Consider the following 23,931-nt stretch of genomic DNA (forward strand, 5'->3'; position numbering starts at 1 on the left):
TTAGCCAACGAGAGGTAAAAATGAACTTATAACGGATGATGAAAAGCACTAAACAATATTATTGAAAAGTAGCTAATTTCAATGTAACAACGTATAAATAACTGCAATAAATAAGCACTAAGCAAAGGGACAAATTCTTTAATCACAAGAAAACAAAGGGACAATTGGAGTACATATTAAAAGTACTACTTATATGACCACTCTAAACATGATGCCATAGATAACTTAAGAAGCTCTGAAGGAAATCTTCACCATATCTGTACCCTAACAAGATAACTAACCTGATTGTCTCTCTTCTCATCTAAGATATAAGCAATGTCAAGGAGCATTTTATTCCAAAGACGATAACCATATCTGGCCATAACTGCCTTGTAACTTTCCATGCACATAGTCAGTGGAGCAGAGGATTAAATGTTCCTGCCCATTTTATCTAGTCCCCAAGACTCGTCCTGCAAAGTGAATAAAAACGATTATCTCTTCATCTACCCAAGGCCACAACACTATCAAATAACAAAGGACAGGACAAAGATGAGAATGCAAAATCCGGAGGAGTCTAGTTTTGGAATCAGGAATCAAGTTCTCATTTAGTCTTCTGAGTCCTTGTTTAAGAGAAGGTGACATACCCCATGATAGCAATATGTCCCACATTTCCTGAAAATTTTCCTTAGGAGATAATAATGACCATCCAACTAGGGGGATGGGAATAATAGAATCTTTTAATTTGTATTACAATTGCAAAGGAAAACAGAATATTTGGAAAAAGTTGTCTAAACACAAAAACAATAATTCATTCATTCTTCCTTGATGTTTGACTATGAAGACCAGTAAGTGAATCTAACTCTTAAGAAAATAATAAGATGATGGGAAAGGAAGTTCAAGGCAGCCCTGTATAGAGTTCTATGGTGGAGAGATGAAGTATGTAGGGGAAGAGAAACAATGAATTTTTAGGTAGCTGAGAAAGAATAATATTGGAGTCAAAGGAAACAGAAGGGGAGCCCTAATCAAAATAAAAGGGATTTGAGGAAATAGGAAATTAAAAGGGATTTAAAACTTTAAAAGAAGAAAAAATGGTTGAAAATTGGGAGGCAAGTGGATAAGACAAAATAATAGAAATCGTAGAAAATAAAGAATGATGGGGAAAGGGACTAAAAATTACAGACATAAAGGAAGAAGGTAATACAGACGAACAACAACACTTCATTTATTTGGCATTTTTCAAATATCTGAAGATTCTTCCCATAAGGACCAATTTTCCTTTTTCAAAGTTTTGAATGATTTTGGAATGACATCTTTTTACTTTTCCTGATTTGTTACAGAATATATTGTATTTAACATTTGCTTGATGACTTGGGTTTGATCATTAGGAATATTACTGACGTATTATCTTGCAAAACAGAATTGCCATCTATAGCACAACAGTTTTTTCTGCTGTACCTATTTGACATTTCAGGAAATGGCATTTGGAGTTTTTAGATATGCTTAAAAAAAAAAAGAAAAAAAAAGATTGCAAGCTGGTTTTCTTTTATATCAACTTGTTATAGTTTTTCTACTTCCTCTTTTGTTTTGATAGCTTAAATCGTTTTCGGGGCTCTCACTCTTCTAATTTCTGTTTTTAATCTGTGTAGGGCTGAGAAACCAAATAACAAAAGTTGTTACAATGATGTACAAATAAGAGTCATAGAACTCTGAGTGAGGGAGAGCTCAAAGCACTTGCCAAGAAGAAAACAGCGGACTCAAGTGCAGGTTCTTGGTTGTGTTCCAAATGACTAAAGTTAATGGAAAAATGACTTCGAGTTAACTGGTACAGTACTATGTAAAGAAAGAACAAAGTAAAAAGGAATAGAAATGCTAGGAGAAACCATTTTAACAGAGAAAAGTGGAAATAGAATGTGTGAAGATCATAATAATCATAGGAGTTATTAATACAGAAAGGGAAAATCTTCAGATAAGAAAATGGTGCTTTATTTCACATTAAAATTAAGAATAACTGCACTAAAAAGATACAATATAAAAAGAAAAAGATTTAAAACTTGTAAAGCAAAAAAATAAAAAAAGAATGAAAGAACTAATAAACATTTATTTTTAAAATGGACTAAAGATATTATTTTCCTTTCTAGTATAAGGTTTATGGCTCTTCCCCAACATTTTAGCGTGCTGTAATTCAAAGTGTCATTAAGGTGGAGTCAGGAAATCTAGATTTGAATTTTGGTTCCAATACTTACTTGCTATTTGATCATGGGCAAGTTCTTAATTTCTTGTGACCTGAGTTATATCATTTGTAAAAGGAAGATAATAATATGTGCATTTCTTATCTCACAGTATAATTGTGAAGAAAGTATTTTTATTTAAACAGTAGAGTACCACATGAATATGAGTTAGTTAAATTATTCCACTAAATTTTCCCCTAAGGAACTTTATCCATAGTGTTAATGTTCTTAAAATATCATCTCACATTTCTACAGTATTTTAAGGTTTAAAAAGCACTTTCCTCACAAGAATCCTAGTATAAATATTATTATCTTTATTTTACAGATAAGAAAGCTGACTGTGAAATGTTTAAGAACATTACCTACATTCACAGAGACAGCAAGTATCTGAGACATGATTTGAACCAAGGTTTCCCAAGAAGACAGTATGCTAAATGTGATCTGGAATTTAAATTGATCTTAGAAAAAAAAATGAAAGAAAAAAAAGATTTGGTAGTACTATGTCAGCTGTACAAACTGTCCAAAGTCTCCAAGCAAACAGACAGAATATAAAAGAAATTAAGTGGTAGATAAACTGAAATTAAATAATAGTCATGTAACATAATTAATATTTTATTTAAGATCAATTGGAATCAAGTTAAAAGGAAGGTTTGATACATGTTGGTTCCCCCTCATCCTCCAAATGCTTTTTGAAAACTTGCATTTAGTGAACAGGATAACTCTATATTTTTGGACAAAAGCTCAGTGATAGACCCAATGGGAAATATGGAGCGAGCATTGGAAGCATTTAATTACTGTAAAACACAAATAAGTAATGAATGGTTTTGACTATGAGTGTTCATACAGCATCAAAATGACTAGTTTTTCTATATAAGAAACAATCAGTTTTTAATCAAATGGACATTTCTGTATGTACAAAATGATAGGGTATTTGTGTAGCTCTAGCTTGTATAAGATTACATAACTCTGACAACTTTATAGAATGCTCTCATATAAATGTGATGACAATGTGTCAAGACATGAAATTGTATTATACAATGAAGAAATAAATACATATTAATTAAAAACGCTTCTAAATTAGCATCTTGATCAGTTGAGTTCCTAAAAAAATGGCCTAGGTAACTCTTAAGTAGCTTCCCAAAATGGTTTTGGGTATAAAACAAAGATATGGGAAAATGCTGGAATTTACACAGGATTTTCATAGTCATTGCCTTGAAGTGTGAATGGTCTACAAAGAACATTCACTTAAAAGTACATTAAAAAAGTTTTGTCATTAAATTCACATAAAATTCAAGTAAGCAAAATGATTCATAAGAACATAATAAAGAAAATAAACCACGTTATGTTTACATTCAATAGCACAATGGTTATTTCATACTGACATTTAGTTTTAAGAAGTTAATTTAATAAGGGGAAGCCAAATTCAATCATGTTGAAGAAATCCTAATAAAATCAAGCTTACTCACCAGCCAAGGTACTTGTATGCCTAAAAGCTCGGACTTGGGAATCTGATAAACCAGTCAAAAGGGAAATAACTGTATCCATCATATACTCATCATAAATTATGCTATATTGACACTGTCGAATCAGAACTCCAATGAATTCACAAAAGTTTGAGCGAAATTTTTTCCACTGAGGTCCAGGCATGGTTAGGGGATAATCACCGCTGTCCTATAAGAGGAAAAAAAAAATAAATGTGTGGCATTAAAATTTGCTCTAAAATATTTTTATCTCCCTGTAGGGGCAGCATTCTTTTTACTTACTATAATTGATTATACTTTAGTTGAACTAAAAAAAGGCAGGAGTAATAATCATAATATTAACTTTTATAAACTACCAAGAATAAAGAGGATAATAGGCGATAAGCAGGAAAATCTTATGCTTAAAGGCATAATATTTGATGAGTCAATTCAAAACACTTTATACACACATACATATACATACCAAGTAGCATCATATCTGAATATTTTAAGAGAATTAATCAAACTGAAGGGAAGTATACAAAGTAAAAGTATAACATGTATGCCTTTCCAGTATAACCAAATACACAGAAAGGACTTCAGGAAGTCATCTAGTCAAACTCTGCTCATCTTAGAGATGAGGAAACTCAGTCTCATAGAATTAAGAGATTTCTCCAAAGTCACAAGATAGAATGCATCAAAAGTGGCATGTGAACCCATATCCTTTGAGTTCATAGCCTGGATAGGGCCCTTCTAACAACTTTTTTTCTTGCATATTTCTTCAAGCCGTATCAGGAACTAAATAAAATTCAATGCTTACAACCAGATGATATAAAGTGTATCTCTTATAATAATGAAGTTTTTCAGTTTATATCTTTACGTGGTCACTATTATCATCAATTACAATATCACACCTACAACTAAATAATCAATAAATGTCATCAATGACTAGAGTTATAGCCTGTGAATCCTCACTGGGAGAAAAGGTACTTCCTAACACTGTCAATGCCTAACTTTTCTTTTTTAGTACTCAAACACCCCCAATTCATCTTAACTGACCAAAAGAAAAAGAAAAATCTTAAACTAACATGCATAATCAAGGAAGGCAATGCTCACACTGGATGTATACAAAATTTATGTCCCATTTTGAGCCCATCACCTTTCTGTCATGAGATGTGTAGCATATATTATCTTTGATCTTTTGGAATCGTGACTTGTAACTGCACTGATCATAGTTTTCAAGTCTTTGTAAGTTGTCTTAACATTGTTGCTATGCATAAAATATTCTTCTGATCCTGCCCATTTCACTCTTCATCAGTTCTTTCAGATGAATTTCATTGTTTTTCCCTCCCCTAGCTCTGTAAACAGTTCTTTGGTAGTCTGACTGGCATGGTACTGAACAGCCTAGTTAATTTAGTTATTATTATATTTATATTATATTGTTTCAATCTATCCATGAGCAACTAAAACAGTAAGTTGAAAAAAGCTGTGTATATAAAATAAATCTACATAAATCATAAGCATTTCTACACATGATCAAGAGAAAGAAATATATTCCATTTAAGAAAACTACAGAATGTATAAAATACTTGAAAGTCAGTCTCCCAAAATACACAAAAACTATATTAGTTAAAAAAATGCTCTTGCTAAAAATTCAAAACCTATTTCTCTGAAAAATACAAGAAATCATAAAATAAAAGCATTTTTTTCTTAATATAACAAGTGGTGTCTACTTAAAACTGAAAGCAAACATGTGTGATTGAAAATAGCTAGAAATTTTTCCAATCAGCTCGGGGGTAAAGCAAGGATGTTCATTATCACTATTACTATTAAAAGCAATGCTAGAAATGCTATCTATACCAACATGACAAGAAAAATCAAGAGAGTTAAGGCAAAGGGGAAAAAAAAATAACAGTAACGTTTATATAGCATATATAAGGTGCCAAGCACTATGCTAAATGCTTTACAATTATTATCTCATTTGATCCTCACAATAACCTTGGGAGGTAGCTACTATGATTATCTCTATTTTACAGATAAGGAAACTGAGGCAAACAGAGGTTAAGTGACATGGCCAGGTTTACACAGCTAGTAAATGTATGAGGTCAGATTTGAAATCAGGCTTCTTTGACTTCAGGCCTGGTATTTTATCCATTGTGCCACCTATCTGCTCTTAAAAAGAAATAATAAAATCCTAGAGAATCAGTAAGTTAATAATTGAGATAAAGCACTAGCCAAGTTGCAGGCTATAAAAAAAAATCCTCAAAAATTGACAGCATTTCTCTATAACAATAATAAAATCCAAGAGGCTGTAACAGAAAGGGAATTCTCACTCCATATAAATAAAAAATACATAAATTATCTGGCAATCAATACACCAAAGATTCAATAACAAAGTGCTTCTGAAGGAAACAAAGAGCAGCTTAGTAACTGGAAAAATATTTAGTTCTCATGGCCGGGCTATGCCAACATTATAACAGTGACAATACTACCAAAGTTAATTTTATAGTTTCAATACTATATCAATTAAATTATTAAAGGAATACTATAAAGACCTAGATAAAATACTAACAAAATAAATTTGGAAAAATCAAGAATATCAATGGAAATAATGAAAAGAGGTAGGGATGGGAGGAAATAGCACTTCCAGACCTATACTATATTATAAAGCATAGTCATAAAAACTATTTGGTATTGTTGATCAAGAGAAAACACTAGACAAGGCAGAATCAGAAAAAAATGGAATTCAACAACCTAGAGTTTAAGAAACCAGAAAACAAATTAGGAAAGAATTCCCCATTTAATAAAAACTGCTGGTAAAACTGGAAAGCAGAATGGAAGAAATTAAGCTTAGACCAACACCTTATTCTCTATTGTACAACTAAATAGATACATGACTTTAATATTAAAGATCATGCCATAAAAAATTACAAGAGAAGTAGATCATATACCTTTTACAATTATGGGTAGAAGACATAGCCTCAACTAAACAACAAACAGAGGCAATTACAGAAGACACAATAGATAATGATTCCATGAAACTTAAAGCTTTTGTAGAAGTAAAATTAATGTACCTAGGATGAAAAGGGAAGAGATCTAATAGGAAAAAATGTTTTTGCATCAGATTTTTCCGGCAAGGCTTTTTTTGCATTTAAGATGTAAAAACACTCAACAGATTTATATAGACCAAAAGCCCATTCCCCAATAGATAACAGTTCTTAAAAGAACTGTAAATTATTAATGAATACTCCAAATTAGTAGTAATAAAAATGCAAGTCAAAAAAATCCTGAGATTTCACCTCATACCCTGCAAATTGGCAAAGATGATAAGAGATGGGAATAAATCAATATTGGAAGGGTCATGGAAAGATAAGGACACTAGTGTGCATCATTGGTGGAGCTGTGAATTGGAACATTTATGGTGGAAAGTAATTTGGTATTATGCAAATAAAGGAACTAAAATGTCTATACCCTTTGACACAGAGATTCCACTATTAGGCTTAAACCCCAAGGTGGTCATCAATAAGTACAAAGTCCCCATAAAACAACAAAATATTTATATCAGTATGTTTTGAGATGGCAAAAAAAAACAACAACAACAACAAAAAAAATAAAACAAAAAACCAAAAACTGGAAATAAAGTAGATGTCCACTGCCTGGGGATTGGCTAAGTAAACCATCATGCACGAAGGTAACAGAATATTGCTATGCTGTAAGAGATGGAAAAAATGATGACTACAGAAAAGCATAAAGATTTACATGAATTAACATAAAGTGAAGTAAGCAAGCCAAGAAAATAAATAATGGCTACAATAATATAAATGGAAAGGATAACAAAGAAAAGATATGAAAAGACATCTCTATCCCTTTGCAGAGGTGGAAGGTATACAGGTGTAATAAATTATACATATTTTAAGCCTTTTCAGTGTACTGATCAGTTTCGCTGATTTTTCTTTAAAGTATTTGTTACATGGGATGGCTTCCTCAAGGTGGGATGGTGATGGATACTACAGCAAGGATAGATACTGTGGCAACTTTTGGCCATGTAAAAAAAGAGACATCAATAAAAATTATTTAAAAAACACTTTATGAATGCTAGCTATTATTGCTGAACCATTGAATCTGATTCAGTCTTTCTACAACTGCTACTGATGTAGCTTCTAAATTTACTAGATTGTCTATCTTCATTGACCTACAGGGTCAAGGCAGACACTAGGTTCCAAGCTCTTGCAATGGCTTCGGTTTCTGAGGAGATATTACTTTTGGGGATATACTTTAAATCAGACCATAGGCAGTTGGAAATAGTACTGAAGGGTTGGAAGAGTTGGTTATAGAAATATAAAATTATGTTTTTAGGGCATTTAATAAGTACAATAATAATAATAATTCTAATAAGCATGAACTTTTAGGTTTCAGGAGACAATCCACCTTAATGTAGAGTGTTTTACGCAAGAAAGTATACAATGTATTTTAGAAAGGTCACCATTGGAAAAAAAAATTAAAATTAAAAGCCTGAAATTTAATGATAACTATGTGATCCAGAAAACTCATTATGAACCATTCCTTAAATGTTACAGATAAACGAGGTTACAGTGTATTCAGGTAAGTTTTGAAAATCAAAGGCATTGAAAGTCTGAGTAAGAAAGGGGCATCAAATCCAAGGAGACAGAATAGGAGGAGATGAGAAATCTAGATAATTGACAATAAGGAACTTAGTAAAGAATTTGGGAAACAGAAGTCAAATATTTGACAGTGTGGCATAGTGAAAAGAACACTGGCATTAACCAATGAGTGTTTGAGAGTCCAAATTCTGCTACTTGGCATAAAAAGTTGGGAAAAATCATGTCTTCCCAGAGCCTCAGTTTTCTCTATAGAAAGAGGGGCTATTTCTGCTTATACTGTTGGACTCCCCAGGTTACTAATGAGAAGCATATACAAATAAGAACTTAGGCAAAGAGTCTTTATAAGTTATTTGGGGTTATAACCACAGCTTCTTCTCTGAGACTCAGAGATTTTTATAAAAGAAACATAGAAAGTACTTAGAGATAAAGGGGATTCTTTTCTATATGGCAAAACCCAATCTTAATATACCTAACTTAGGTTCTGTAGATAGAAGCAAATAATTGAGCACAATTAATTTGATATTAACATTCTTCTCCCACCTTATAGAGAGACTCCTTTCTCATATGTAATTATGGCAAATTATTTGATGAATCTTTTCACACAGTGCTTGGAGATATAACTACATGAAGTTCCTTGCTAGACTACTGGTGAACCATCCTTGCCAGAAATTCACTTAGGAGAAGGTATTAATATAATTAATCAATTGGCAGAGAACTCTCTTTTCTGTACAATATCTTATGTGCTGGGGGAGGGAAACAATAGCATGATAAATTAGGAACAAGTTTCCCCAAATAAGTGCTGTCACCTTAAACAAGCAAACCTGAGGAAGCAAGTGCCCTCAAGGAAGGGACTATACAACACAAAATGAGGAAAGGATAAAATGGTATGCTTAGTAGCCATGAGAGAAGAAACAGAAAATGAAAATCCTGGTCATAAGAGCTTAGAGAGAAAATGGATACGATTACTCTATGAAGAATGAAAAAGAGAAAAGTATTTTACAATAAAAGGTATTCTTTTCTTTGGATCTACAAAAGAACAAGTTGCTCAAAGGCTCACTAATCTTGTGGAGCCAAGCCTTGGGTGACAGGCACAGATGTGGAGCAAAACTCATGAAAGGTTGTTATGTTTTTGACTAGAAATGCCTATAGGTTAGTCATACATGGAATAGAACCCATTTTTAACACCACAGGGAAATGAGATAATAGTGTACAGGAAGACAAATTTAGGTTCAGGGTAAGGAAAAACTTTCTAAAAATTATAGATGTTCAAAAGTGTGATGGCTTGCGCCTCAGGAGTTGGTAGGTTTCTCCTCAACAGAAGCTTTCAAATGAAAGTTATATAACAACTTGTTGGAGATGCTGTAAAAAGAATTCTTAAAACAGATGGCTGGTGAAATTCCTTTCAAACCTTGAAATTCTGTGAAATAGAGGATCAAAATCCTAGTCAGGAAGTTGGAAACAGGATTCAATGGCAATCACTGTGGGAACTAGGATAAAGGGAGGAATAAATGAAGAAAGTACTGGAATTGCATGAGTGTGAGCAAATGAATATGGTATAACTGTGTGGGTGTATTGGGGTGGGGGGGCAGTGAAAGGAAAAGAGAGCATTCACCCTTTTTCATCAATGATGGGGATGCTGGTTTGAAAAGGTAAATAAAAATTAGAAAGTGGCTGGATCACATTTTGTGTACTGCTTTCAATGATCCCATTTTGAAGCCTGCTAAGAAAACACAGCTTTTCAAATTCTATCTCCTTAAGTCTTTTCTATATAAGCAGTCTTTTTGTAGTCAGATCATTTAACAGTTAGAACAAAGCTTAAGGTCAGTGAAAGGATTCTGAACAACTAAGGATTTTATATTATATCCTGGAGGTGATAGGGAATCTATGGAGTTTACTCAGGAGAGCGGTGACACAGTTAGATATTCTTTCAGAAAATCACTTCGGTAGCTGAGTGGAGGATAGAATGAAGTGGGGAGAGCCCTGGGGTAGGCAGACCAACCAGAAGGGTATGACAATAGTTCAGGCATGAGAAAATGTGGCCTGCACTGGGGTAGTAGCAATATCAGAGGAAAGAGGGGAACCGATCTGAAAGATGGTACGAAGTTAAAACTGACAGGCCTTGGAAACACATTGGACAGAGGGTGAGAATGAGGAGTTAAGGATATCTAGGGTACAAGCCTGGGTGAGGTGGTAGTGCCCTTGACAATAAAAGAGAAATATGGAAGAAGGGAGGTTTGGGGTGGGAGGAAATAATGAGTCAGTTTTGCTTGTATTGAGTTTAAGACATCTACAGCAGCACTTCTTAAACTGTGGGTTGCAACCCCATAAAAACTAGCAACAGTATAAGGTTCTGTACACACAATGATCAAAAATTAATTAAAAATCAAACTCATAATGAATCCGAGATGTTTCTGGCAGCTCTTGCCAGTGTTGTATCCTACAACGTCACTGTAGCCTTGGTTCTGAATATAAAGCATGTGCACTTAGGCCACATAATGACAGCAAATGCTGCTAACACTGAAAAGGGGTCATAAGTGGAAAAAGTTTAAGAAAACTCTGGACTATAGGACATCCAGTTCAAGACTTCTAATAAGCAGCTAGAGATGCAAGACTAGAGGTCAACAGAGAGGCCAAGGTTAGATAAATAGTTTTGAGAATCATCAGCATGGAGATGATAGTTGAATCCATGGGAACAGGATGAGATCATCAAGTAAAGTTGTATAGAGGTAGAAGAGAAGAGAAAGCAGAATAGTACAATCACTGTTAGTGAGGGTGACCTTGATGAAGAAGCAGCAGTCAGATAGGAAGATAAGACCAGTGGTCATATAAGAAGAAAGAGCAGAGAGAAATATCCTGAAAACCTAGAGAAAAGAGAGTATGAAGGAGAAGAGAGTATTGACAGTGTCAAAGGCAGCAGAGAGATAAAGAGGATGAGTAGCGAAAAAAGGTCATTAGATCTGGCAATTAAGAAATCACTGGTAACTTTGTAGAGAGCAATTTATATTGAAAGATAAGGTCAGAAGGCAGACTGTGGAGAGAGAGGAGTGGTGGCATTTTGCTGAGCTGCTTTCCCTCTTCTTAAAATGATAGCTAATAATAATCTCTAGGATTTATATAGTGCTTTAAAATTTCTAAAATGCTTTATAACTTTTATCTTTTTAACTTCACAACAACCTTGGGAGGTAGGTGCTATTATTATCTACATTTTGCAGCTGAGGAAACAGAGACAAAAAGAAGTTAAGCGACTTGCCCAACGTTATGCAGCTAGTAAATATATGAAGCTAAATTTGAACTCAGGCCCCTCCTTGATTCCAGGTCCAGTGATCTATCCTTACTTGTTACATGGGATGGTTTTCTGTGTGTGGGGAGGAGACATTCAGAAATGAAGGTAATTATATACATATACACATACATATACACACACACATTTATATATATTAATAAAATTTTTATAAATGAAAACCTTAAAGCAATTGTTAACATATCAAGAGTGTAATGCTATTTTAAATACATATATTCCAAAGGAAATGCCCTTTCATAAGATGTGTGATCACCTTTTGAAACATCAATTTAAGTTAAAATTGAAGCTTGATTTCCCTAATGATTTTTCTCTTCTTCCTAGAATTGCCCAGGTTTCTCAAGCTGAAAATGGTTTCTCTCTCTTCATATATTTTTACTGGGAAAATCTGGATCTTTCCTTTGCTTCCATCATACTTTAATTTGTATCATTTATTATCAATTATCATTATCAAGTCTTATTTTTATCCCTATTAGATTGTAAACTCCTTGAAGTAGGGTTTCTGAAATTATTTTACTGATGTTACCCCAGTGTCTAGAATAGCCCGTACCTCACACAAAGCTGAAGTTTAAGAAATGTTTGTTGAATTGTTGTTGCACTGGCTATTTTAATTTTGTATCATAGTCACTTATACCAATAAACTCCTTGGGGCAGTATTTTGTATTTCAAGCACCTAGTACATACCCATTGCCCACAGTAGGAATTCAAAAATGATCTGCTGAAATGGATTTTTTTGGGGGGTATCTTTAGAGACTGTATGACAACTACAGCAAGGATATAAGATCCTTAAAAGGAATATAAACCACACTCAGGCCTTATTCCTACTTTTTGTATTACGAAGGGTTTGTATTTTCATTGTGAGAAATATTTTGAATAAAAAGAAGCACATCAGCTAATTGTGCCTAAAGTAAAGGCTACATGGAGGAAATTATTTTGCTACTTGTGGTTGTATTCTTGCAGTTAGGGACTCATGATACTAATTGGAATCCAAAAAAAAGGGATTTGAGGATTAGTATTACTAATGGAAATGTATTTGTTCTTTTTATTATATGTAGAGCAAAGGGCTCAGACTAGATGACCTCTGAGGTCACATCTAGCTTTAAATCTATGTTCATAAGAAAGTCAATAAAACTCCCTGTCCTTCAGTTTTGGGCGATAATCATTGAAAGGATAAATTGGGATACTTTCCATCTATGGTTATAGAAGCAAAAGCAAAAGTTAATACTGTCTGAGGATCTTCTAACATTTTTTTTCTGAAAAGAAACTTTCTGAATTTTGAAATGTTTGTAGAAATTCTAGAAAAAAACAGTTATCTAAACAGGAGATAGAATTTTGTTGTTGCTGCTGTCATTTCATTCGTTTTCAACTCTTCATGATCCCATTTGGGATTTTCTTAGCAAAGTGGTTTTCATTTCCTTCTCCTCCTCATTTTACATATGAGGAAACTGAGGTAAACAGGGTTAAGTGACTAGATCAGGATCATATCAGTAAGCATTTGTAGCCAGATCTGAACTCAGAAGATAAGTCATACTGACTCTAGGCCTGGCACTCTATCCACTGTGCCATTGGGCTGCTTGATAGCTAGAATACCTATCTCTATAATTTCACTTAAATAACCTATCAAAAAAAAAAAAAAAAAGGAGAATCTATTTCCTTGGACAAGCTTCAATCCCTGATTTCTCTTGGAAGACAATTTGAGGAGAAACATTAACACTAACCTTCCTGTGCATACCTTTTTACTTCATCCCCTCATCTACCAATCCTAAATACTGGGCATAAAAATTTCACCACTGGTGGTGGAGCCAAGATAGCAGAGTAAAAGTAGTAACTTGCTTGAGCTCTCCCCCACACCCCACCAAATACCTGTAAAAAATGACCCTAAACAAATTCTAGAGCAGCAGAACCCACAAAAGCACAGAGTGAAACAAATTTCCAGGTCAAGACAAGCTGCATGGTTGATAGGAAAAGTCTGTTGTTCCGGGCTGGGAGAGGAGCACAGTTCAATGTGGGCTGTATAGGCAAAGACAGGGCCAGAGGAAACCTGGATCAAGCCTCTGGGGACTAAATCACGGGAAGCTGTGGTGGTTTCCAGACTTCTCACCCATAAATGCCAAAGACAACTTAAAAAGTCTGTGGGAAAGGTCTGTCAGACCTGGGTGAGAGAGGAGTTTGGTCCAGCCCTGGCCCTAGTATAGCTCGGGAGTGGTGGCTGCAGAGATGGTAGGTGCAGCCCACAGATGGCGGGGGGATCGAATGGCTGATAAGGGGGGGATTGCAGGGATCTCTTTGCTGGTGCTGAGGCAGGATTCTCTTGCTGTGCCCTTACTTGGATCTGGGTCACTGTCCTGGGGCGAGAAGGAGTATTGCTGTGGTGGTGGAGAGGGAATCCTCCTCACAGTTCCAAGGCAGAAAAGAGTGCTTGTGGTCACTCATGGACCAGAGCACAGGACAGGAAAGGAGTAAACACCTCTCCTTTGATCATATCGCCTTGGAAGAAGTGAAAGTTTACAGGTCCCTAGAAGTATCTCTGAAAACAGTTGCACAAAACCCCTGAAGCTTGGGACAGTACATTCTCCACACTGGAAGCAGCCTACCTTAACAAAGAGTTAAAAAGTTAAATTTTAACTGGGAACATGTGCAAACAGAGGAAAAAATTCAGACTATAGACTCTTACTTTGGTGACAAAGAAGATCAAAACATACAACGAGAAGACAACAAAGCCAAAGCTCCTACATCCAAAGCCTCCAAGAAAAACATGAATCAGGTCCAGGCCTTGGAAGAGCTCAAAAAGGATTTGGAAAATCAAGTAAGAGAAGTAGAGGAAAAACTGGGAAGAGAGGGATCAAGAAAATCACAAAAAACAAGTCAACAGCTTGCTAAAGGAGACCCAAAAAATACTGAAGAAAATAACACCTTAAAAAATAGCCTAACCCAAATGGCGAAAAAGATCCAAAAAGCCAATGAGGAGAAGAATGCCTTCAAAAGCTGAATTGGCCAAATGAAAAAAGAGGTCCAAAAGCTCACTGAAGAAAATAATTCCTTAAAAATGAGAATGAAGCAAGTGGAAGCTAATGACTCTGAGAAATCAAGAAATTATAAAAAAAACAAAACCAAAAGAATAAAAAAATAGAAGACAATGTGAAATATCTCATGAAAAACAACTGACACGGAAAACAGATCCAGGAGAGATAATGTAAAAATTATTGGACTATCTGAAAACCATGATCAAAAAAAGGGCCTAGACATCATATTTCAAGAAGTTATCAAGGTGGGGCAGCTAGGTGGCACAGTGGATAGAACATCGGCCCTGAAGTCAGGAGGACCTGATTTCAAATCCAGTCTCAGACCAAACACTTGACACTTACTAGCTGTGTGACCCTGGGCAAGTCACTTAACCCCGATTGCCTTAAAAAAAATATCAAGGAAAACTGCACTGATATTATAGAAGTATAGGGTAAAATAGAAATGGAAAGAATTCACCAATCACCTCCTGAAAGAGATCTCTAAAGGAAAACTCCTAGGAATATTATAGTCAAATTCCAGAGTTTCCAGGTCAAGAAGAAAATATTGCAAGCAGCCAGAAAGAAACTATTCAAGTATTGTGCAAACACAATCAGGATAACACAAGATTGAGAAGCTTTTACATTAAGAGACCAGAGAGTTTGGAGTATAATATTCTGGAGATAGAATTACAGCTGAGAATCACCTACCCAGCAAAACTGAGTATAATCCTTCAGGGGAACAAATGGACATTCAGCGAAACAGAGGACTTTTAAGCATTCTTGATGAAAAGAACAGAGCTACATAGAAAATTTGACTTTCAAATACAAGACTCAAGAAAAGCATGAAAAGGTAAACAAGAAAGGGAAATCATAAGGGACTTATTAAAGTTGAACTGTTTACATTCCTACATAGAAAGATGATTATTTGTAACTCATGAGACCTTTCTTAGTAGTAGTATAGTTGGAGGGAATGAATATATAGACAGAGGGCACAGGGTGAGTTGAATATGAAGGGATGACATCTACAAAATAAAATTAAAGGATGAGAGAAGACTGTACTGAGAGAAGGAGAAAGGGAGAAGTAGGGGTAAATTATCTCTCATAAAAGAGGCAAAAAAAAAAAGCTTTTACAGTGAGGGGAAGTGGAGGAAGGTGAGAGAGAATGAGTACATCTTACTCTCATCGGATTTGGCTTAAGCAGGGAATAACATACACACTCAATTGAGTATGGAAATCTACCTTACCCTAAAGGAAAATAGGGGGAAGGGGATAAGAGAGGGGGTCATGATAGAAAGGAGGGCAGATTGGGGGAGGGAGTAATCAGAAGCAAACACTTTTGAGGAGGAATAATCTCAAAGGAGAGAAGAGAATAAATGGGGGGCAGGATAGGATGGATGGAAACATAGTTAGTCTTTCACAACATGACTATTATGGAAGTGTTTTGCATGACTACACATGTATACCCTATATGGAATTGCTTGCCTTTTCAATGAGAGTGGATGGGGAGAGAAGGGAGAGAATTTGGAACTCCAAGTTTTAAAAACAAATGTTCAAAATTGTTTTTACATGCAACTGGGAAATAAGGTATACATGCAAAGGGGTATAGAAATCTATCCTGCCCTACAGGAAAATAGAAGGAGAAGGGTATAAGAGAAGAGGGAGGGGGTGATAAAAGGAGGGCAGATTGGGGGAAAGTATATTTAGAATGCACACCATCTTGGGGTGGGGGGAAGGAAGACATGGGGAGAAAATCTGGAACTCAAAATCTTGTGGAAGTGAATGCTGAAAACTAAAAATAAATAAATTAACAAAAAAAATTCACTACTGCCTCAATGATAGTAAAGAGTGGGCAAGTAAGCATTTTGGGTTTGGGAAGTCTAGATTTCATTGGCATAGGGATACCTATCAAAGAAATAACTTGGGGCCAGCTAGGTGGCTCAGTGGATAGAGCACTGGCCCTAAAGTCAGAAAGACCTGAGTTCAAATCCAGCCTCAGACCAAACACTTGACACTTACTAGCTGTGTGACCCTGGGCAAGTCACTTAATCCCAGTTGCCTTAAAGAAAGAAAGAAAAATGCAGATCAGCAGCTTTTATGCCACTATCTATCTTAGAGAATTACCTGGAGGCTCTAAGAGTTAGGTAAATTACCCAGGGAGACAAAGCTAGTATTTATCAAAGGTAGGACTTGAATCCAAGTCTTTTTGACTCTAGTGTTTGCCCTCTAGCCCCTATGTTAACCTGCTTCCTATTGACTTTCTTAAATTTGCCCATATTCTGTGTGAAAATAATGAAGATAAAGTACAGGTTTTATGATACCACATTATATCTAGTCAAAATAAATGAAATGTTCAATCAAATCAAATCAAAATAGATGGTGTTCTGAAACTACCTGTGACTTGAAAAGCTTTTTTTTAAATTTTAATCATGTATTTAACATAAAGCACTGACTAAAATTAAATTTCTCATTAAATCTATTCATCACTTTTTTTTTTTTGCAGAGATTCTACCATGCTCTAACAAAAATGACCACAAAAAACAATTATTTAAACATGAATTTGGCAGACTGCCACTATGCAATCAAAAAGAAGTTGCTTAGGAATGAATATAAATTTGCTGTCAGCTCTTTAGTAATTAAGCCTAAGTTCCTGATTCTGGGCTCTGGCTGTTATTTTACGAAATTGGGGGTGGGGAGGAACAAACCCCTGCAAAAGTCTGAAAAAATATTCTAACACTTGGCAAAGGGCACAACATTGTATAAGAACTGAATTTTTGCATTTCTTTGTATTCCCAGAGCTTAGCATTGTTCATGGTACACAGTAGGTCCTAATAAATGCTTGATGTTGACAAAAATCGAAGAAATATACAAAAATCAGAAAGAACTATGACTTTGAAAAAGAATATATGCAATTCTTTAATTGCAGTAAAACCTTAATATAACTATAGGCAAGATGCCAAATTAACAAGTTTGAAAGAACATAATAAGAGATCATTACAAACCTTATAAAAATGGAAGCATAATGTTCTACACAGAAATGATGAGTTTTTCAAACTGTTGTGATGGTGAATTGGGGAATTTGCTGTGTGCGTGTGACTGTGTATGAAGAAACTGAAAATATAAGCTGCAAGTCAACTGTCAAGCTACAGTCTCCTCAGTAGAAGTTTCCTGCCAATTATATTATAAAGACCCCTTCTATGTTTGTTTGTTTCCGTGTGTGTGTGTATGTGTGTGTATATATGTGTGTATGTATGTACATATAGAAAATACTTGTTTATTAAAGAACTCTTCCACTGAAAAGAATTTAAATGTTGACTAACCACGAAGCTGATATGTGAACTGTCGCATCTAAACTAAGCTGCTGAAAGAGCGATTAAAGTATTTTTGATGCTTTATAGGTGCTTATAAAGGTAATCTGGCTTTATAGAGTTATGGAGGCCTCATGGCTTAGTGGTTAAAGTGCCTGCCTAAAAAGCAGAATACACTGTGTTCAAATCCTAGTGGGGCCTCAACCCTTTTGAAAGCAGCCAGGTGGCTTAGTAGATAGAATGCTGGGCCTGGAGTCAGGAAGAACCGAATTAAAATTTGGCCTTAGACACTGACTAGTCGTGTGACCTTGGGCAAGTCACTTAACCCATTTGTCTTTATCTACTAGAAAAGGAAATGGCAAATCACTCCAGTATTTTTGCCAAGAAAAATACATGAAGAGTACTGGTGTGCTAAGAGTTGTATATGACTAAATGACTGAACAACAAAACTCTAAATTAGGGTGAGATAAAGAACACGTGAATTTCCTATCTCACCAGCCTCCCCTTGGATAAGATTATGTGGATCCCATCCAAATAGTTGTTTGTTGTTGTTCAGTGGCTTCAGTTGTGTCCAACTCTTCTGTGACTTCACTTGGGGTTTCACTGGCAGAGAACAGGAATGGTTTGTCATTTAATTTTCCACCTCATTTTACAGATGAGGAAACTGAAGCAAACGGGGTTAAGTAACTTGCCCAGGGTCACACAGCTAGTAAGTGTCTGAGGCCACATTTGGACTCAGGAAGATGAATATTCCTGACTCTGGAAGGTCCTGCACTCTATTCACTGTGCCACCTAGATGCCTATCTAAATCAGCCCATCAAAAACCCAGACTTTGCATCTCCTTGCATAAATCTAGTATCCTGTGGATCACAGCTACAATATGCCTACCTTCACCTTTCTTCTACTAATGACAGTTCATTAGTGATAGTTCAGAAGCACTACTAGAAAATAAAAGATTCCAAAAACTAAAGCTGAAGTTATTTAGCACAAATATGTACTGCAAACCTCCTCACTAAATAACTAACATGTTATTTTGTAAATGAGGTCAAGTTTTGTTAAAACTATTTAACATAATACAAGAAACCAAATATAGTTAAATTGTCTCTGGAAATAGCAAGAAAATAACAGTCTTGTTAAAACTAGATTTAACATTAAAGTATTGATAATTTTTACATATCTATTTCTTAAAAGAATTTTTTATCATATCATTTCAAGATTAACATATCAGCCAGGGCAAGAAAATAACTTTATTAAAACAAAATGGGCTTTTAAAGGAAACTCTTTACACTGTCCATATCACAAACTCATATTCCGTCCACCTTCCATCCCCGGCCCATACCCACCTCCTCATTTGTGGTACAGTGAAAACCATGCTTGGAGTATTACAACTCTCATTTCCCTTAGTTGCTAATCTTTCTTCACATTTCAAAAGGCTTTGGTGATGACAGTGATACCATACCCCTTTTCCAATTCCATTATTGGCTCTCCATTATCTCCTTACTGAGTCCAAGTCTACTAGATTTACTCACTTAGTTCAAACTCTACTGCAGAGAGCACAACCCCAAAGGGCTGGACACACTGTTTTGCATGCCAAACATACATTTGCCTAAAAGACTATTTTATAGAGAACACAAATAAGACAAGCACTCACACAGAGGTCAAAGAAAGTAATACAAGGATACTCTCAAAGTCTCTCTGAAGAACTTTTATTTAATTATGAGACATGGGAGACCACTGGCACAGAACCACTAAGCATGGTACACCTGCATCAAAGAAGGTATTGTGCTCTATGAGCATAGCATAATTGCATTAGCTCAAAATATATGTGAGATGTGCAAATTTAGAGAAATCTCCATTTGAAACATTCATATGGACTATTTGTGCCTGATTTGTTGTAGAGCCTTCCAAGCTCATGTTGGTCTCATCAGTTACAGTCAGACACACTATACCTTGACCCCAGCATAGTGATGTCATTTTCCTCCTCTTCATGAATGAAGGACAACAACAATACAACCAAGCCATTCTTAACCTTACACTTGAGAACACTGCTCCATACTTCATCAAATCAAACTCATATTAAACATAGTTATACACAGAAAGGTGGATTATTGAAGAGATGTAGAGTGTATCTTTACTTAAATTACAATGCTAATAAAGAGGCTAAAACAGGTAAAAGCATATTACATACACCCACAAGATACATTTTCATTCTGAAAAAGCTATGTAACTATGAATATACTGTTACCTCATCAAATTCTTCAGTCATTTTTCTGATGATTTCTGCATTCTGCATATTCCTGAACATCTCAATTCTTACAGTACCTACAAAGAGACATTTATAATTATTTCAATATGGCAATACCAATATTAAGTGAAATTTAACATTATAAACAATTGTTATAATACTGAATTTAATATTAACTTTAAAATGTAATTGTGAATTTCTAAGAGATATGTTTTAAATTCATCAAAAAGTACTGTTGGAGATTTATGCCATTTAAGAATTTTATTTTTAAAATAATCATGCTAGGTCAATCTCAAGAGTTCCTACACCTTATATGCCAGATATTATAAATATATAAAAGCAACAAAAAATTATTTAATCTTTTTTTTAAAGTTCCAAGAATGAAGACTTCACTTCTCTTAGAAGACTTTTCCACTATTCCTTAACACTAAAAATCTCATGTTTACCACTGTCTCTTAGGTAACTTTAGAACTTTCATTCTAGTATTGTTCTCCACAAAGATGAACAAGTGACCAGAATCTTCTTTATGACAATCTTTTTAAAAAAGAAGCTGACTTTATCTTCCTATTTTTATCATATAATTTCATTTTTATTACATATTAATAATTAGTTGTAAATAAGAACAGAAATAAAGATCACCTCATCTTCCGTTACTCTAAGAATAAGCATACTCTGAGTAAGAGAACCCAAGAGTTCTTCAGCGAGAATCTACTTACAAATAATTATATAAGGAAACCCAAAAAATTTTCATAAAATTTTAAGTGCCAAGGAACCTTGATAATCACAATATACCAGGCTAAAGAAATTTAAGATTGAATTCTAAATCTTAATTTAAAATTCTATGACCAACACTATTCTGCATTTTGGCAATGAGGAAGGAACATTTGTCATTTTATAGGTATAGAAAGCTCCATGTGAAGAATCTCTTCTTATTATAGATGGGCAAATGATATGCATCTGATAGTTTTAGAGAGTGATCCAGGGCACTAAAGGTTAAATGACCTGTTTAGGATCACACCATTATGTGTCAGAGGTGAGACAGTACAGGTTATCCAGACTCTAATTGCAGGTTGTCTCTCTATTACATCATACTATATGATGCAAAGAGGAGACATTTAATAAAGTTTTTTTTTTAATGTGACTGATAAAAGAGAATTCTGCTCAGTTTAATTTAATAAACAGCAAGCATCAATTATGTGCTAAGCACTGGGGATACAATGAAAAAAAATGATAATAGTTCCAACTATTTAAAGAGCTTACATAAATTTGGCAAATACAAAACTTGTGGACCACAGGGTCAGAAAGATCTGGGTCCAGGTTCTGCTTCTGAGACAACATGACTGTTTAACCTTGGCAAGAGGCCTCTCAAACCCCTGGGAAACCGTCTACAACTACAAGCTGAAGAATAATCGCAGAGTTGCAGTTCCATGAAATAACTTCGCATTTAAAGAGAACAAAGCCCAAAAAGTTGCCATACTCTGAGAGGTGAAGACAGGGACTGGCAGTGGAAAGAGGTTTCTATGCATGGAAGAACCAAAAAGTTTCTTCTATGAGACAGAGGGAACCTTGATAGGAAATGGGGATTCTAAGGAGGTGGAAGTGACAACAGAGAACATTCCACACAGGGGGAACAGCTTATGAAGAGCCACAGCAGCAGGAAATGTCATGCTTCACTATGAGACACAGCCAAGTTCAGCTAGAATGCAGAGTACATGAGGGTAGGAATCACTCTGGGAAGACAGGTGGTAGCCTGAATGTAAAGGATTATAAATGTCTAAGAGGCGTTTGTATTTTATCCAACAGGCAGTAAGAAGCCACTAAAACTTTTTTAAGTAAATGGGCAGGGTCAGACCTGAGCTTTAGGAATATCAATTTGGCACCTATCTGGAGGATGTATGGGACAGGAGAGGGACTGGTGGAAGAAAGATCAAGTAGAAGGATACTACAGAGGTCTAGACCAGAAGTGATCACAGCCTGAATCAGTGTGGTTGTATTATTAGTGGACATGTCAAACTGGATGTCTTACAGGCATCTTAAACTCAACATGTCTAAAACACAATGCATTTTCCCCTCAAAACCCATTCCTCTTCTGATTATCCTTATTTCTGCCCACAGCACTTTCCTTCCTGTCCAAACAGGTTCTCAACCTGGGAGTCGTCCTCAGCTCCTCATTCTCTCTCACGCCAAATTCGGATGCCATGACTTCCATCCCTACTTCAATAACACCTTTCATAGCTGTTCCCCTATACTCCATTCACTTAATCACGTTCCCAGTGCGATTGGTCTTGTCTACCTAAAGCCTCTCCCTTTTTCAGTATATCTTCTACACAACTGCCAAAGTAATATTTTTAAAGCTGAGAAGTCTTACCACATCATTCTCCTATCTCTATAAGGTCCAGGGTCTGCCTATCACCTCTAGGATGAGATATAAACTCTTCTGTTTGTGGAGTAAAACCCTTCAAAAACTGGTCTTCACCTACCTTTCCAGGCTTACACACTACTACCTTTCATTCATTCCAACATCCAGCCAAAATGGGTTTCTTGTAGTTCTGCACACAACAGGCCATTTTCAATCTCTGTAGCCTGATAAGCTGCTTTTATGCCTGGAATATGCTTCCTTGCTTCTGACTCTTAGTGCAGGAATCTTTAACTTCCATTACAGTTAAACTCATTAGCCAACTCCCACATGGATCCTTTCTAGAATCTCTCAGTTGCTAGTATTCCCCCCTCCACTAAAATAAGCATGCATTTACTTTGTATATATATTGTGTATCTACTTATACATGGTATATATTATTTCCTTGCATAGAATGTAAACTCCTTGAAAAGGTACTTTCATCTTATACTTTGAATCCCTATGCTTAACACTGCTTGGCACATTGTAGGCTTTTAGTAAATTTTTGCTGACAACATTTCTGGAGAGAAGAGGATAAAAAATACTAACAGAACATAAATATTAGTCAAGCTCTCTTTCTGAACATATTGATTTTGAGATATCTCTGGGACATCTAGACAAAGATGCCTGGCAGGCAACTGGTAATGCAAAACTGGAACTCTGGAAAAAGAAGAGTGCTGAACAAGTAAACTTCAGAACAAGGAGTCAATTTAATAGAGAAGATAATTGAGCTCATGGGAACTGATGGGGGAAAGGGGGAGTCGTCAGGAAATGTGAGCAGAACATGAGTAGCCTAGTTCAGACGAAACCAAGGGAAGAGAAAGTTTTAAGAACGAAAGAGTGGTCAGTACTTTGATGAGTTCCAATAGAAACATTACATTTTTTTAAAAAGCCAATATTGGGAAAACTACAATCACATCCAATGTATTTTTTCAAATCTTGACAAATTAGTTATGTATACAGAAGATAACTGTATGTCTTATAACACTAAATCGGCTATGAGAAATTGTTTATTTTAAAATGACATTTACTAGCTGTTCCTATAATATCCACATGTGAGATTTTAAAATTACACAAGAACTTTATAGTAACCCTATGTTGGAGAAATTTCGATTCAAGTAAGCTGAGGGTGAAAAGCATTGGTTCTGAAAGAATGAATAATGAGTTGAATCGCAACCCACTCCCAGCCATCACATTCCAGACAATTCACATGATCATAGAACTAGTGCTAGAGAGTCCATATAGTCCAATCCCACAATTTTATTAGTTTGTTCTTAATATTTTGGTCTCAACTCCAAATAAAACAAGCACTTCCACATATACAATAGAACAAAAAAAAAGGGGATCACACATGAAACTGCAAATCTCAAATATGCACAGCTTGCTTTTCAAGGTTC

At 35.3% G+C, this 23,931-nt stretch overlaps 1 protein-coding gene across 1 annotated transcript in view; it reads right to left on the reverse strand.

The window, feature by feature from the left end:
* The window catches only part of STAG1 (stromal antigen 1), a 355,079-nt gene that overhangs the window by 145,049 nt on the left and 186,099 nt on the right, over positions 1 to 23,931 (reverse strand). Inside the window, exons 6-7 of the mRNA XM_027845191.1 lie at positions 20,140 to 20,216; positions 3,674 to 3,878 (exon numbers count right to left, since the gene is read on the reverse strand). Coding sequence (XP_027700992.1) covers positions 3,674 to 3,878; positions 20,140 to 20,216 — 282 coding nt within the window. The remainder of the gene's footprint in view (positions 1 to 3,673; positions 3,879 to 20,139; positions 20,217 to 23,931) is intronic.

This window comes from Vombatus ursinus, unplaced genomic scaffold (assembly GCF_900497805.2).
Source record: "Vombatus ursinus unplaced genomic scaffold, bare-nosed wombat genome assembly UNPS02014959.1, whole genome shotgun sequence".
Classification (NCBI taxonomy): domain Eukaryota; kingdom Metazoa; phylum Chordata; class Mammalia; order Diprotodontia; family Vombatidae; genus Vombatus; species Vombatus ursinus.